Raw genomic sequence first — 18,530 nt, 5'->3', positions numbered from 1 at the left:
CAAATTTTGTAAAAATTACCTGTCAAATAAAAAAGTTTTCCATACAAGAATCCGATTTTGGTCGGTCACTTTGTATGACAGCTACATGCTATAGTAAACCGATCTGAACAATTTCTTCAGGTATTGCATCATTGACTCAGAAAATAATCCTCCACAAATCTTGTAAAGATATCTCGTCAAATGGAAAAGTTTCCCATGCAAGCGCTTGACTCCGATCGTCCAGTTTGTATGACAGCTATATGCTATAGTGATCCGATATCAATGGTTTCGACAAATAAGCAGCTTCTTAGTGAGGAAATGATATATATAAAATTCCATATCTACATACATATATCTCAAAAACCGAGGCACTAGTTCACGTATATGCACCAAATTTGCTACAAATATTGAGACAAACTTAATATATGTACATACACTGTTCAGGGTATAAATATGCAAGGTAAAGCAGCGAAAGGTTTATTTTATTGTTGTGTGTCTGTTTTACTAAAAGTTTGCCAATATCCGCAGTAATTTTATTATTTTCGCAAATTTAAAAAATTTTCTTTAAATAATATTTTTTTCTAAAAGAACATATTTTCAAAGCATATTATCGCATGCAATTTCCAAATACGCTTTAAGGTAAGACAGCCACATTAGTATATTAGTTTTTAATATTTTTTTCGTTCCCTTAACATTTTCGAACTTTTATTCGAACGTTATTTGCTAATTCAGCCTAAAGGTAGGCAAAAAAATTGAATGGACTTTAGCCACTGCGCAAATTCACCTTAAATATAAGCAACAGCAACTTAACTTTTAGCGATAATCGAAAACACATACCTAGTTTGGTATTAATGTGAAGAGATCTATAGAAAAAGAAGATTTAATCGATTATTGAATACAGTTTGTCGAGACATCACGATAATAAGTGTTTTCAGGCAGTTTCAGAAAAAGTAGAAAAAAAAGTAGAGAGTATTAAGGCAGGGAAATTCTAATAATTATGGGTAATAAAATTGAAAAATATAGATATCTGGTTAAGTAACTTGCTGCTTAGATACTTGAAAAATCGAAATGAAAGTGTAATACGAACTTCCAATATAACCCAAGCAAGTGTTAACAGAAGCGAAGTAATATATCTTCAATATGACAATCGGGGCTCATTTTTTCTCTACTACGTAAGCTTACTAAGTTCATGAGACTAGAAAGCTATTGAAGCATTCCTTTAAAATTAAAAAAAAAAAACATTTTTGAAATTAAAAAAAATCTTTTAAATCAACAAAAAAAATCAATTTTAAATAAAAAAATACTCTGAAATTAAAAAATAATAATATTTTAAAATTAACAAAATAATTTTAGAATTTTTTAAACAAAAAACTTTAAAAAATTAAACAAACTTTAAAAAATTAAACAAAAATTATTTTAAATTATCAAACAAAACTTTTATTTAAATAATTTGAAATTAAAAAAATATTTTAAAATTAAAAAAAAAGTATTTTAGAATTTTTTAAATATTAAACTTTAAAAAATAAAAAAAAAAGATCTTTTACATTAACAAAAAAAAAATGTTTAAATACTTTTAAATTAAAAAGAAATGTATCTTAAAACTAAAAAAAAATATTTTAACATTAAAAACATAAATTCACTACTTTTATAGCCTGAAATCTCAAATCTCATTTTTCAAACTACTTTTAGGCGCACACCCAAACGATGTGCTCAAAATGCCTAGCCTGTCGCGCAACGGCAACGGTTATTGGTTGGATGCCTCCTCCGGTGGCATGGTGTGGCGCACATCGCCCTCAGGTGACACACTGGATCTGCAAAAGGATCAAATCGCCGACTATGCACCTGTGTGCCTGACAAACGGCACTGTTGGCGTGAATAGCGGTGAAAGCGGCAGTGGTGTTGGCGAACGCAATCAGCAAAGGTGAGTTGCCATTTCACTTAAAATTATGTAATTTTTATGGCTGTAGTGGTAGGCGTTGTGCCCGTTGAAATTTATGCGTAGCACAGTTTTGGGCACTAAGCGTAGTGAGTATTCCTTATGCATTTGAACTATTAAAATTGATAGCAGCCGATAAATTGCACAACCATCTCAAACGTGTATGCGCTACATTGCTTATGATTGGATTTATATTGCTGAGCGCCTGAAACTATGCATCCTGTAATTGATTTTTTATATTTTTTTGGTAAATTTCATATCCCTGCATACGAAATGTAACTCTGCCGAGCTTGTTTGCACTAGCTATATGCCGCACTCAATGCAGCAAGTGCCGGCGAACACATACAGACAAGCTAGTTGCTTGCAATGGCTGCACGTGACTAATACTTAGCGTATTTAGTTAACAATGTTGGCAAGGCCTTCAGATGAAAGTGTGCTACTGTAACGTTGAGTATAGTTATTTTTGCATTTACGCCTGCTAATTGCATTGAGTTGACCTCCACTTGCCATTTTTGGTTTTGGAACTTTTCGTATTTCGGTCGTCGTTGGACTTGTGCTTGGGCTGCACGTTGCTGATAGCAAATGAAGGCACTTTGTGACACCACTTTTCTTACGAATGTTTGCTTTCTGTGTGGGTGTGTTTGTGCTTGAAAATCGAAAATTGAATGCAAAAATTAAGGAGAAATTGAATTTTAAGGCCTTCGGACAATTTTTGTGCTGTAAATTTGTTGACTTTTGTTGAAGAAGAAGTAGAACTCAAGTGCTAAAGAAAGAAAATTGCACAAAATTTAATAGACTTTATTTCGATAGGGGTTAATATTAGTGGACAAACTTTCAATAACTTCTTTTTTAATTTTCAAAATTTCGATAATTTCTTTTCGAACATTTCGAAATTTTTTTTTTCGAATTTTTTATTCGAATTTTTTTTCGATTTTTTTATTGGAATTTTTTTTCGATTTGTTTTTTCGAAAAATTTTCAACAACTTTTTTTTCAAATACATTTTAATTATTTTTTTGTTTTTTTTTTATTTTTTTTTTCAATTATTTTTTTTTACTTTCAAAATATAAAATTTAATTGCCATAATTAATAAGTTTAACGTAGCTATTAATTAAAAATTATTTTTCGTTTTAAAAATCCTCAAAAATCTGCTACAAATCTTTGCTTTTTTGAAAAATTTCTGCCTTTAATTACTTCTATCATTTTAATTACTTCAATTACAATTAAATAATTAAATTTCAATATCGACCTATCAAACAACTGCAAGCGCTTCATTTATCACTAAATTTTCATGTGGCAACTGAAATAAGCAAAAGCTGTTGCTGCTGCTTTAGTTGCCGATGTGGCTGCCTAAATAATTAATAGCTCATGGCTGATGGATGTGAGTAGTTTAACATAAATTAATACATTATTAGTACTAATTAGTGTATATAATTATTGTGGCAGCAAGGTAAACATATTTAAACTCGCAGCTACAAATGTGAAAGTGTGTGCACTGAGAGAAACCGGACTAAAGGCAGATAATACGTTCTGAACCTAAATGCTCATAGAAGATTAGGGAAGCTTAGGCGAATTAACATAAGATTAAGGAGAGCTTTGAATATATGTATATGTATGCAGGTTAATTAAAACTCTTAATGCTAATATTTTTTATTTATGACTACTGCTTTTGAGTTTTCAGCAGAGTGGAACAAATTTCTTTTTTTTATTTTCGAAAGTAGCAGTATTTGTTATAAAGATTAATAGAAGGTATAGAAAAAATTTTTTTTGCCATTAGAAGCGGGATTTATGAGTAGAGTAAAGTCGCATAATGGCAAAAATTTTACAAATTTTTATTCAGATTTTGTCAAAACTCTAAATTTTTTTTGGTGTTTGCTAAAAGTGAAAAAAAGTTTTATTGGAAAAAAATTGTAATATCTCAAATATAAATTTTTTTCATGAAAAACAAGAATTTGTAAGTTTTTGACATTAAAAAAGACTTCATTTAAATGTTTTTTCTTTAAAAAAAATATTTTTTTATTTTGAAAAATACATCTTTTTAAATAAATTTTGAATATTCAGAGTAAGCTTAAGTCAAAAATCATTTAAAATTTTTTTATAAGTTTTCATGGAAAAAACAGTCGAATAGTTTTTGATATTAATAATATATTAAGTTAAATTTTTTGTCTTTAAAAAATTATATTTTTTAAATGAAAAAGCCTGAATTAAAATTGTGTTCTTTAAAAGATATTTTTCTTTACTAATTTTGAAAATTTTGTGCTGTTTACTTGTTTTTTGTTTTTGTTTTGAAAATTTATTTTTTCTAAATGAACTATGAGTATTTTACATAGAGTAAAAGCCAAAAGCATTTGAAAGTAATCCAAAAATTTACGTAAAAAAATGTATTTAATTTTTTTTTTAATATTTGGTTGTTTATTTTTTCCCCAATTGTTTAATTATGTCCTTTTTTTATTACAATTTATTTAAAATAAATTTTGAGTATTTTAAGTAATAAATAATTTCAAATCAAACAATAATTGTCTGTTATAAAAATATTTTTTTGATTGAAAAAGTATTTAAGGAAGTTTTGATACAAAAAATATTATAAATGTAAATTTTTTTCTTAAATTTTTTTTTTGTTTTTATTTTTATTTATTTATTATATTTTCTTTCTTCTGAGAATATTACTTTTCTTAAAGACATTTTGAATATTTCAAGTAGATGTAAGTCAGAAATCATTTTAAAGCCGTTCAAATAATTTCTCTCAGTGCACGCTCCCACTAAATAGCGCAAATTAGCGGCTACGCTTTTACGCGCTAGCATGTCACGTTGGCAGTCATTAATAATTCAATATTTGAATTTGCATATTTATGCATGAAAAAAATGCCGTGCTGCCAGTATAGCGATATTTAGACGCACGAACAAATGTACCGTTATGTGTATTTGCTATGCGCTTTGAAGTTTCAAAATATTTAATACGCATTGGTATTCGGCATTTACGCAAATGCCTCGCATACTTTGCATGTGTCGATGTGGCATTATTAGCGGTTAATTTGTGGTAGCAAAAAATTCCGAACAAATTTTGTGTGAATTACGCTTGCTTGATTTGTTTGTGTAATTGTTTTGGCAGAGAAAATGTGAGTGTGTGAATATTTTTCATATTTCGAAAATTGTACAGCAATAGTTATATGAATGAATTTGTATGTATGAAGGCTTGTGAGTTTGTGAATATAAAGATAAATGTGAGTGAAAGTAAGCTGAAATAAATTTTTTGGTGAAGCGTTGAAGTGTTTTTAACATTTAAAAAAAATTATGAAATTAAAAAAATATTAAAATGAATAAAAATTGTAATTATTTTTCAAAACAATTGTTTGTCAAGTTTTTGTAAAATTAATTTAAAAAAAAATAAAAAATCATGTATTTCAATTATTGAAAAATACAAAAATTATTTTTGTTTTCATTTACTTTTATTTTTTTATTAAATTATAACAAAAAATATGACTAAAAATTAAATTTTCCAAAACAAAGATTAATTTTAAAATTAAAACAAAATTAAATATGAATAAAAATAATTTTGTTTTGGCAAATAATTACTGGTATTATATTTTTTTTATAAGTTTTATGTATATATATTTTTTAAGGGTTTTATACATTTTTTCTTTAAAAATTGAAATAAAAATATTTATAAACACATTAAAAAAAATATAAAAAAATTGTATATCGATATCAAAATTTAAGATACATTTTTCTTAAAATTAAATATTAGAAAAAAAAATTGAAAACAAAAACCATTCAGTTCAAAAAAACTAAAAAAAATATTAACAAATGTTTTAAAATAAAAAAAAAGAATTGAAATAAAAAATTGTTGGTCAAATAAGAAACAAAAAAAAATCGAAATAAGGATGTTTGAACAATTGTAAAGCTATGTAAACTTATATTAAAATTATTTTAGAAATTTTATTAAAAATTACACAAGTTATTAAAAAAAAATTCTAATTAGAAAAAAAATATTTTACACATGAAATTATTAAGAAAAGTTTATGTTTATTTTAAATTTTTGAAGAAAAAGTATTTTTTATCAAATTGCGTTGGTTGTTTAAAATGGTTTAAAATTTAAATGTAAACACGGTCCTCATTTAATCACTCGTAATTTGCGCACACGCTCGCTTGTCGCCGCTTTAATATTGCCCATTACATCAGACACTTCAGCACGGTTTAATATCACTCATACGCCCTGCTGGCCTTTAAATTTTTAATTGCAAATTCCCCATGAACTTTACTCAATTTCAAATTGCATAAAATAATCATTAACTGCTGTGTGCATTTTACTGTGTAATTTGTATTAATTTGTTATTAATTTACGCATAAAGGCGCATGATAAAGCGCGTACCTACAGCTATCATATCACACACACACATGCATGTCTGTATAGAGGAAGTGTAAGTTAAAGCTCAAAGCAACGCGTTTATCGCGACAATTGCATTTTTACATATTTAATTAGTCATTAAGGCACATTAAAAAAATTAAATGTAGCAAAAAGAAAAATTTTACAGCGTGGTTGCTATGAGGATACGCAAATATGTGTTGTATATGTAGTGCGTGGCTCCATTTAATATATTGTATGAATGGGTTAAGCAATTTCCAATAAGTGAATGGAGAAAAAACTTATAATTTTTGCTTAAGTCTTAGTTGAAAATTAAAAAAAAAAATTGTAACAAGTATGAAAAATTAGAACATGATTAATGACAAAACTGATAAAATATTAACAGAAAGTATTGAAAAATATAATATGAAATATTTGATTAATATTCAACTCGGAAAAGTTATTTAAAAAATGGTAAAGAAAAAATTAGAAAAAAAAATAATAAACAAAATTTTTATTTAAGTTATTTAAAGATATTATTAAAAATAAAAAAAAAATATTTAAATAATTAAAAAAAAAATTGAAAAAATTAGGAATAAATTTGAGAAAATCAAAACTAAATATAAAAATTACAAAAATGATAAAAGGATTAAAAATATTTAATTAATTATTTAATTAAAATTAAAGACAAAATTAAGAAAATTTAAAATAATTTTAAAAATTATTAAACCTGAAAAGTAAAAATAAATTTTAAAAATTAAAATAATAAAAAAAAATTCAAAAATTAAGAAAAAATTAAAATAATTAAGAAAAAAATTTAATTTAAATCACTAAAAAATTAAAATAATTTAAAAAAAATCCTCATCCAATTTCCTTCAGCTCATTACAATTTGTTCACTGGGTAACGATAAAGAACTCCAAATAATAATATACATACTAATATCGCAGACAAACCACTAAAGCGGCACAACTCAAAAATTTCCAAAACCAATTTTTTCCTATATATCGGCTCCCAATACACTCATCTGCCTACCCAAGAAATTCCACCGTCATCACTATCATACTTAACTGAATAATCACAGTAAGTTCTTCCTTTGTGCTAATCGCGTCCACCAACTCCTGAACATTTGCCATTTTTCGAGTTGTGTCGCTTTTGTAGCAAATGTGCTGTATGTGCTCATATACACCCGCGCATATAGTCAAAAAGTTATAATAATAATAAAGTAAATATTATCATAATATCCCGCAGATGCGGCTGTAGCAGCACGTACCGTTATGAAGTGTATCATATAGCTCGAAAATAATTAATAATTATTAAAATTTAATTAAACCAAAAAAACATGCAACAGCGCAACATAATTACATACAAACATGGGTGACACACATACACACATGCACATATGCAGAAAATCGGGCAGTTACCATGTATTTTACCAACGGTAAAGCTTACTTCGACACACAACTTATTGTAGTCATGGAATTCACACGCGTACGCTGGCGTTTTTCCCGCGCTTTCCGCCTCTAAGTGCGGCTAGTTGTGCTTGTGTTGACTTTAACACGAAATTTTCCTGATTATTTCCACAATTATTGATGGCAATAACAGCGCAAATGCAGCGCACAGTAATTGCAATTATTATGTCTGTATGGTTGTAGCAGTCCATGGGTCTATCTGTGTTTTCTCTAGCGCTTTTGCACGGAAGCACAGAATTTGGTGCTTAAGTTTCGTATTTTTAGTTTAAATTAATTTTTAATAATTTACCATGAAATATTTTTATTTTTTAGTTTGCCTTTAAATATTTTTTTTTCTGTTTTATGTAAATTTTGTTAAATAATTTTTGAATAAATTCTGTAATTGAAATTTGGCTAGAAAATTATTTATTTTCATGTGGAAAATTAATTAAATCAACCGAGGATCGGCCAACATTTTATTCAGTGCTTGAAGTACGTGCTCCTTGAATTTAAGTTAGCTCTGTTTATAATATAAATAAATATTTTTATGATATACTTTTTTTATGAAACAATGTGGGCAACAAATAGTAAGACTTTTTAATTAACAGTTTGCTCGAAAACCCAATCGTCGAAACATTTTTTGAACTATAAAAAAATATCTTACTATTTTTTGCTTTTAGTAGTACATATATGTATACCAATAAGGCGTCTATGTATACGCTTTTGAAAATTATATATCTATAATACAACAGCTTTTGTATCCTTTCTTGTGCTTGAAAACTCCACTCACTATTCTACAGAATGGTTTTTTTGGAAAATGAAAGCGATGCCAATTCTATTGTAGAATATCGAAGTATCTGCGAGTGAGCTCTGCACAAACCCATATATTTTTTCGACAAAAAATAAAAGATATGGTTGAAGAAATTCACATTTTTTCGGGAAAACATTATAATATATAATTGTTGGAACCTTAAACCAAAACAAAGAACTCTCTCGAATACCTAACCTCCAAAAAACAACCAAAACAAAAATCACGCTTAAAGGTATGCTCAACGAGAACAATTGTTAACTTCAGCAGCTACAATGCCCTTCTCAAATACAAAATATTTTTTACAAGAACTCTAGTGACTCGATCCAATTTTTGCAGAGATTGCGTTGTTGCCAGAGATAATGATTCATGCCAAATCTCGTGAAGATATCTTGTCAAATGAAAAAGTTTACCATACCATCACTAGATTCCGATTGTTCAGTTTATATGACAGCTATATGCTATTCTGAAGACCAGCTTTTTAGCGAGAGAAGGACGTGTGCAAAATTTCACATCAATATCTCAATAAGTGAGGAACTATTTCGTATATACAGACAGATAGACAGGGGTAAATCGACTCAGGTCATTATGCTGATCATTATATATATAAAATATATGGTATATATGTATGTACAAACTTCGTGGCAATATTGAGGGTATGAAAAGAAAAACGCCTTAAAGTGTAGTAAATATTAATTGCTTTATATGTAAATGGTAACTTCTCTCATATATTTTCGTATATAGTACAAACGAACAGCCAAACTACCGGACTATCAATTATCAAGAATGCATATACAAGGTGTATAATAAGTCATTAAGCGCAAATAAGCGACTAGTTAAAGCATTTTGGGAACTTGTTCGAAGAACACAAGTTAAGGTGAGCGAGTGAGCTATAAAAAAGGATAAAATTTTTGAGACTTTCAAATAGGTTTGATTAATCTGGTAGGCTAAGAAGCCACGCATAGACCAGTTCGGTCCTTTGCGTAACCAGATGGAATTCAATTGCTAAGTCCAACAGGAGTAGTCTTTAAAAGTTCTATAATCAGCGCTATTTCTAAAATAAAACGACACTTCTCATTTCATTTACGGAAAATCTTTTGAACTATTTTTTAAATATAAATATTTTCACTGAATCAAATCTACCTAACCCAACTTTATTTTCGAAATTATAAATTTCTAAAAGTTCTATAAGCCGCTCTATTTCTAAAATATTTGCTCCACTCATCATAAAAATCACGGGAACAGCTGAGGCAGATGCATAGCTGCGGCTTAGGCGCCATTTTATTATAATGCTCAGCTCACTTTTAGCAAAGCTGTAACCATAACGACAGACAATCACAAATGAGTGAACTTTTTACATTTTTTTGTTTAATTTTGCCAAATTTTTACAAAATATTTTTAAGCTTTACGCTGGGTCGCGGCTTAAATATATTTATTTGACATTTATTGCGAGGGTTTTGCTTATACGAAGCTTAGCGCTTCATAGAAATACATTTTTTTGCGCGCGCGTTCAGCTGAATGTAGGCAAAAGTGCATTCAAATTCCTATCTGACGCTGACCATTTGCCGTATTTCGGCGTATTAAGCGTTAATACCGTAACCTATCATAAATATACGCGTACATGCGCCGAGTATTTGGTTGTTATCAGCTGTGGGTGTGTGTGAGAGCCAGCGATGCGCGCCTATAAATCGCGTTGAAATCCAGTGAAAAGCGTTAAAATTATGATTTCATTGGAAAAAGGAAATCAGTGAAATTTTGAATGTTTTTCCAACACACCCATCCCCACTTGCCTCCAAATGCAAAGCCTAAAAGCGTGCTATGTTTTACTTTAGCATGTGCCAGCTTTCGGCAATTCATAGCCGCCATTTGTAACCCTCGCCATAATAAATGTTGCTGTTTTTGTTTTTGCAATTTTCGTGCATATTCTATTCTATATTTTTGTTATCTTTGCCGTTGCAGATATGCCGGCGAATACTCGAATATACCCACCGACTACGCGGAGGTGTCCAGTTTCGGCAAAGCGCCCAGCGAGTATGGCTGCGGTGGCGCCCAACGCCATGAGACTAGCTCGCCAGCGCCCTACGCCACATCGGCCATATTGAATGGCGGCGGTCAACACCAGCAGCAGCAACAACAGCAGCCGCGTTATCAGCAACGGCCAGGCGATTTCCGCATGCAACAACAGCAGCAGCAGCAGCTACAACAACAACAATTCCTGCAGCCACATCAAAGACCCATGCATCCACACTATCATCAGCAGCAACAACAACAGCAGCAACACTCTTTGGGCAATATTTACCAGCCGATGTCGGTGGCCAGCGAGACATATCCGAGCAACTCGAGCAATCGGTCCGCCTATTCGGAGCAATATTACTATGCCAAGGAGAAGATACATATCACGGAGAACAAGTTGAGCGGCTGTCACACCTATGATACGGCAGGTGAGCAACACCAACAACAACAACAACAGCAATTGCAGCTACAACCTATGCAGCAGCAATTTAACGGTGTTGGCACGCTGCGCCGACAACATGGCATGGGTGGCGGCAGTGGACGCTTTAAGGTTATCATGCAACAGCAACAACCACACCAGCAACAACCCAGCTTGAGCATTGAGAAGCAGCAAGTGCAGAAAATGAATGCTTTGAACAACAACAACCACAATGGCAATGGCGGTGGCCACGATAACGGCACCACAGAGTTGTCTAAAAATTTGCTGGATTTAGATGCCGGCTCGTTCTGTTACAATGGCCTGGCCGACTCCGGTTGCGGCGGTTCGCCATCGCCCATGGCCATGCTGATGTCGCACGAGGACGAACAGGCATTGTACCACACGGCGGACGGTGACTTGGATGGCGACATGGAGCGTCTCTATGTGAAGGTGGACGAACAACAGCCACAGCCACAGCAGCAGCATAAACAACAGCAGCAACAACAACAGCAACACCTACTGCCTTTAACGCCCTCAAATCAAGTGCATCCCAGCGTGGCCATCACACTCAGCGCCAACAACAGCGGCAACAGTTGGCGCACAACAAGTCAACAACAGCAGCAGCAACAACAAACACAACAGCCTTTCGTGCGCGCCGCGTATCGCGCCGGCAGCGGCAGCAATAACTTGATGATGACCAGCAGCAGCAGCAGCGCCGCCAAGAGCAACAGCAGCAGCATCGGTGGCAGCAGTTCGCTGAGTTCGTGTTCGGAGAGCGCGGAAGAACGTCAGCAGCAACAACATAAGATGTTGCAAGGCGGCGATTGTGACTTGATTTATGCGCCCAGCAGTGTGGCAAGTGAACGTAGTTTGTTGAGCAGCAGCGGCAGCGGTTGTGGCAGTGGCAGCGGTGGCAGCATGTCGGCTCATCCGCAAGGGCCGTTGGTGTGACCGGTAACGCAGTGCGTTAGCGTAACATGTGGTGTGGGTAAAGGCAGCGGTGTGGGTGTATTGAAAGGTGGTATGGGTTTGATGGGTTACGCGGGGTTAGATGAAGGCAGTGCGTGCGATGAGGCAGCTCAGGTGGATTATTACACACGCGAAGTGCAGGAGTTGTTGGCGTGGTGTGAGCGTGTGAACAAAGGCCAGCTGGAGTCGAGTGAGTGAAGCGATTGAAGGGATAGTGGTGCGTTCGGAGGGGCATGTATATAGTCGGTGTCTGTATATGGGTGGCGCGGGGTCTAAGGTGTTGGTATTACTGGTAGAATTCTTTCTTTAATTTTTCGCAATTAATTATTGTATGATAGAATAGAAAATAAATTAAAAAAAAATTGAGGTTTCTTTAATTTTTTTTTTTTAATTTAAACCGAAAAAATAAAAATTGCTCGATAGTGTTTTGACTAAATTGTTGTCATAGAACATTTACAGAAGTCTGAAACATGTTTTAGCGCCATAAATGCTATATTTACCTACTTTTTATATCTGCAACATGTTTCTAGCAACATTTGAAATGGTATATTTACGCCAAATTTCATAAAATTTCACAAGTGCTTACATTTACCACCAAAGGAATTTTTTGCGTCTTGCAACATGTTTATGGAAAATGTTGCGCAACATTTTTTCTAAATTTCTTTCGGAATTGCGTTGCTAAACTAGATAGCTTTCTTTATGTGCATATTTTTCTAATTTTTTAAATGTAACTAGACTTAAGCAAGCAGAACACCTGTGGGCCTCAGCGAAACTGTTCTTCCGCTTATAATTTTTCTTCGCGACGCTTCAAATGCGTTTAAAGACTGATTCTATAATATAACTGTAATTAAAATGCTGCTGAATATTGCTGGCTGCAAAATGATTTCATCAGCAAGTGAGTTTGACGTAAGAAATAATATTCGCCAATCAATATTATGTAAAGCAAACTGCAAGTGATTGTTGTTGTACTCCTAATAAAAAGTAAACTAACACACAAACGACTACAGACATATTATACATATAAATGCTAAATAATATATTAAGGGGGCCGATAAATGATGAACACTAGCTCTGCCAGAGAAATACAAACACACACACGCACACATATACACATACAAGTACACAAGGTGGTAATGCAGATTTCGTAGTGAATCTCATTGTAGGCGACACACTGTAAGATAGGCTGTTATTGATGTGAAAATTGCATAAAAGAAAATGTACTAAAATATAAAAATAAAAATAAATTTAAAAATATATAAAATTAGTAATTATAATTTTTTAGTAAAACACTAATATATTTTCTAAGGTGTCATAAGAATATGGAAAAACATATTTGTATGTACATAATATGCTTCCAAGCAAAGAAAAATAAGCAAAAAATCGCGAAATAAAAATTGTAAAAATAAATTGTATTGAAATTTATGTGAAATAAATATGTTCAATGTCAAAGTAAGGAATTTAAATTGTGTGCGTGTTTTTCTTTTAGGAGGTACTTTAAAATTAAATGCAGTAAAATTTCAATAAATAAACCCTTTTTGTAAATAGAAAAAGCTTTGAGTTAAGTAAAATTTATATGAATATTTGTGTGTACTGGAAATTGCGCGGAAGCAGGGTGATAGGGGGATAAAAAATGTTACGTAAAAATAAATTTGGTATCTGCAAACATATATGTATATACATGTTTAAGTACATATTAATGTACATATCTGCCAGTAACATATTTTAATGTACTTATGTACAATATGTGTTTGAAAAAGATATTTACATTGTTTGGTACAAATTTTGTTCTAGATTTTGTACATCAACTCTCGGCTGTTAGTGCGTAGGAACCTCGGCATAACAGGAAACAAAAATAAATCAAATTTAAGATTTTGCATGTGTAATATATGGCAAAACTATATTATTCCTAGCTTCTAAAATTTAAAATTTTTCTTAAAAAAAATTTTTTGAAAGTTTTTATTTCATGCGAGAAAATTTTAAATCGAATTTGTTCACAGCATCGGACCTAAATTTTAAAATTTTCTTGAAATTAACTTTTGGAAATTTTTATTGCATGCGAGAAAATTTCAAGTTGAACTCTTATAAATAACTCGAAGTTAGAAAATTTCAAATTTTTTATTTTAAGTGATTGTCTGAATTTTAAATTAAAAAAAAAAAAATTGTTTGGAATTTTTTATTTTATGCGACAAAAACTGGAAGTGCGAAAATTTCATATAATTTTTTTATTATTTTATTATTTAATAAGTTTAAGGAAACAAAAAAATTTGGAAAGCTTTTATTGCGTGCGAGAAAATTTCAAATCGAAATTGTTTAAAGAAATGAATAACCATTTGTCAAATCTAAAATTTTTCATAAAAAAATATCTTTAAATTTTTTTATTGCATGCGAGAAACATTGGTTTAATCTGAAAAGAAGATTTCACTGCCTTTCATCTACTATTCGAAAATTGTATATTTTTAAATTTTTCTAATCAGACTTGTAAACAGGTAAATAATTAGAAGTTCAACTATTTATTTTTTCTAAGCTTTCGAATTTCCTTAATAAAAAACTTTGCATTTTATCGCATGCAACATTTTTTTAAACCGAATGTGTTTCAAAAACTATAATTAAAAATGAAATTGGTTTAAAAATATACTTTTCATTAATTAGGAAAATATTATTGCATGCGAGAAAATTTTCAAAATTTGAAAACACGGCCATGTTTCAAAAATTAAAAATTACAATAGAAAAATAAAATTTTAATGAGCTGGAAAAAGCGATTTTTATATTTTAATAAACGACAAACTATTTTTTAACGCAGCTCTTCTATCACATGCGATAAATTTTAATTTATAAAATTTTTATTGAATTTCGCCCAAAAGACGAAAAATTTTAGTAAGCAACTTTTTATAGTTTTTTATCACATGCGAGAGATAAACAAAAGTTGAGAGAAAGTTCTTGTACATAACTGTATACGTTAAAAAATGCTAACGTTATGTAGATAACTATCGATGTATATAAAAAAGAGACATACATACATACATATATAAATATATGAAGAATATAATACTAAATAAATATACCATAAATTTAAAATAAAAATATGTTTATGTGTGTAAATGTGTAATAATAGCAATATTATGTAGTGTTTAACTATCAAAAAATTATATTTAAATGCAAATAATGTAAGTTTCGAAATTTATTTCAAAAATACCGACAAATAGACGCAAAAAATGAGAGAACAACTACCATATTTTATTGCTTCTAAAAGCCACGCGGCTGGCCTAAATTCACATGAACATAAATAATATTTCGGTATTTAATTTTTCGAATGTATTTCGAGCCGTCTCGCCATAAGTTCACTAGTATTAGTTACATTAGTTTGTAAACATTTAAGCTTAGTTGCTGTGTGACTGTAAATTATTCGCTTTATTATTATAATTACTAATATATTTACAATGTACTTCCGTTTAATTACAACTTATGTATGTATGTATGCATGCATATGCACCGTTGTATTATTTACGCTTGCAAACAGAGCGCAATATTTGTAATAATAAGTACCTTTACGCTTAGACTAAGCATTCGAGTTGGCAGCAATTTGTATACAAACACACGTACACATGCTGCACTGACACATACATACACACACATATGTATATTTAGTGTATACAAATTAAATTTAGTTATATAGTGTTGTTATTCTAGTGCTATCTTCCTAAAATCTACTTTAAAATTAATAAATGAGAGAAAAAAACGAAATTTAAATAATAATTATATATATGTAAATTGTATGTGTGTATGTATGCATGTATTGGTAAGCGTATATTTGATAATTGCCTTTTCATGCAAAGGGCTAAATTTATAACTAAATAATAGTACATACAACAAACAAACACTAAGAGCATATGTAAAATACTGCCGCAGCGCACAAAGCAACAAATGTGGGTTAGGCGGGGGATCTAGCAATTAGTATGAATAAATGCCATAACTATCAAATGAAAATTATAAACAATGGTTTTTTTATTTGAAATGAAATTTTAGGTGATTATATTTTTTTATTTAAGAATTTTTTAAATAAAAAGAATCGTTAAATTAACTGCACACTTTGAAATTCGGCAATGGGTAAGCATATGCAGGTTAGCGGTATTAATTGTATATGTATTGATTGATCAAAACAAGTTTCAATTTAAAACTGAAGCTTAAAAGCTCCATAACGTAATTGAATTTTAGAGTAAAGGTAAGTAAAAAATACACTTTTTGTATAGAAAAAAAAAAATTGAAGCATATGTGCAGGGGCCACGCTGAGATACTTTAAATAATGGATGCCTTATGCAACTAAGCGATTTTGATGAAGTGACTCCTGAAGTTAAGCGTTCAAATTCATAGAAAACAATATATCGAAGCATATGCACAGGGGTCATGCTGAAATACTTTAAGTAATGCATACTCTGTTCGACAAAGAAACATTGTTTGAGTGAAACCTAAAGTTAAGCGTTCAAATTTAGAGAAATTCAGAGAAACCAATATATCGAAGCATATGCACAGGCGCCAATCTGAAATACTTCAAATAACGTATTCTCTCAGCAAGTGGGTAACCCTAATTGAGTGAAATCTGAAGCTTAATGTCTATATTCACAATTTGAAAACAAAGACTTTAGAAATTCAGAAGAAAATATAAAAAAAATAGAAAATACATAAAATGTATTCGCAAAATCTAAAGCAAAGCTAGATAACGAAGTCATTATTGCGATTAGACATAGTAAATTTTTCCAAACAAAACTCAAAAGTTCCTAAAATATTCACAAAACAACTAAGTTAGGAAGTTTGAAAATATCGAAGCATATACGCAGGCGCTACGAAGGAAAAATTGCGTTAAAATCAAAGGCATGAAACGGATGAATATTTTAATTGGTTCCATGCTATTGTAAGCAGCGAATATGCATTTTTGAATTGGTTTGTTGAAGTGTTTATAATATTTTAGCATCTCTACATAAGTCAAAGGCGAGACACGAGTTCACGAATCTGATCACAGCTCCAATAAATAAAGCTGCTACGGAGTTCCCTAAATATACATATATAGTCATAAATGTACTTGTAACAACCCATATTTAAACGACAACTAAATTTTTTTATAATTTATTGTACAAAACTTTTTCACTTTGGTAAGTTTCGGAACATGACCTTAAAACACCATTGTTTGTTAGCTGACTGTATAAAAAATCAACTGCAAAAAAAACACTGATAAAATTATGAAGAAATATAATGTTCTGATGGTCACCAGCGCATAAATAATATCATATTAACAGAGTATGCGAAAATGCATAGCATATCCGCAGGAGCAAAACTTTGTTTCTGGAGTACTTTTCATGAAAATAGTATTTTCTTTGCACTTTTCTTTAATCGACACAATTCTTATAACAAAATATATGCAAAAATGTATCTTGCGATAAAAATTTTGTATTTTCGTCTCTCGTGACAAATATTTTTGCAAACCAATTTAAGAAATGACGCTTATTTAAAAAAGGAGATAAATAAATATGTAATCCCAGCGACGTTTAGTTAATAATTTGTGTAAATAAGTAATGTTTATTAAGATTTGCGTAGCAACGCCTGGGGATGTGCTACAAAAACTGTATTTGGTTAATTTTTATGAAAGTTTGACCCGTATTAGTATGTTACTCAAAATTTTTACAACAATTGCTATTGACAAATAACTTTTTCAGAAAAAATTTGTATTTTATAGCCTGCCGAAATAAATATTTTTGAAAAATTATGAATAAAAAGGACTTACAGTAAAGAAAACCACAAAACAAATAAATATTAAAACCTTCCCAAATTCTAGAAATAACTACATTTTGAATTCTACATACGCCGATCTACGCTATATGGCATTTTCGTAACAACGCCTGGGGATGTGCTACACATTTTTTTTGGGTTAAACTTTATGAAAATTTTACCCGTATTAGCGTGTTATCTATGGTTTTTACAACAATTATTATTAAAAAATGCCGCTTGCGGAAAATTTTTGTATTTTTATTCTGTCGAAGTATGTAAAAATTTTTGGAAAATTATGAATAAGAGGGTACTTATTAAGAAAAAAATTGAAAATAAATATCAAAAACTAACGAAATTTAGTTAGTATAATTGTACAAATAATTAAATTTTGGATTCTGATCTTAGTTATATGTGCCCATGATTTTGAAAATGGTATAAGTCATATTTTTTTTGTTTCGAGATATTTAGAGTTTTGCATTTTAAAGGATTAAAAAATATTCTTGCATTATGGATTATGATTTTTCGACAGTAAAGTAGTCCCAACAAACAAGTATTTATTATGATTGTGAAATTTAAAGCCATTTTTAAAAGAAAATGTGGTTTTGAAAGGTTTAAATGACTTGTACCACTTTCAAAATTAACTGCATGACTTTATAAATGACTTATACAACCAAGGATGGCCGGATACCATAAATTTATGATCAATTTTTTCAACATTATTATCAGATGACTGAACAATTTTTAACCATATTAAAGCTCTGTTAATGTTTCGATTTTGTCCTGAGCAGGCATCACTGTAAGCTATTATATGCTTTTGAATGGTAATGCCCCGAATGTGCTTTAAGATGCAGGACGCAACTT

General features: G+C 30.5%; 1 protein-coding gene across 4 annotated transcripts in view; it reads left to right on the top strand.

Moving 5' to 3' along the window:
- The window catches only part of LOC120769547 (protein sax-3), a 289,146-nt gene extending 275,616 nt beyond the window's left edge, over positions 1-13,530 (top strand). For all 4 annotated transcript variants that reach the window (XM_040096596.1, XM_040096595.1, XM_040096594.1 and 1 more), the window contains 2 exons: positions 1,669-1,900; positions 10,472-13,530. In XM_040096596.1, the coding sequence (XP_039952530.1) occupies positions 1,669-1,900; positions 10,472-11,894 (1,655 nt within the window). In that variant the 3' untranslated portion in view covers positions 11,895-13,530. The remainder of the gene's footprint in view (positions 1-1,668; positions 1,901-10,471) is intronic.
- The last annotated feature ends 5,000 nt before the right edge of the window (positions 13,531-18,530 follow it).

The sequence above is a fragment of the Bactrocera tryoni genome, chromosome 2 (assembly GCF_016617805.1).
Source record: "Bactrocera tryoni isolate S06 chromosome 2, CSIRO_BtryS06_freeze2, whole genome shotgun sequence".
Lineage (NCBI taxonomy): Eukaryota > Metazoa > Arthropoda > Insecta > Diptera > Tephritidae > Bactrocera > Bactrocera tryoni.
The sequence above is the reverse complement of the archived record's forward strand: the minus strand, read 5'-3'. Positions and strand labels throughout refer to the sequence as shown.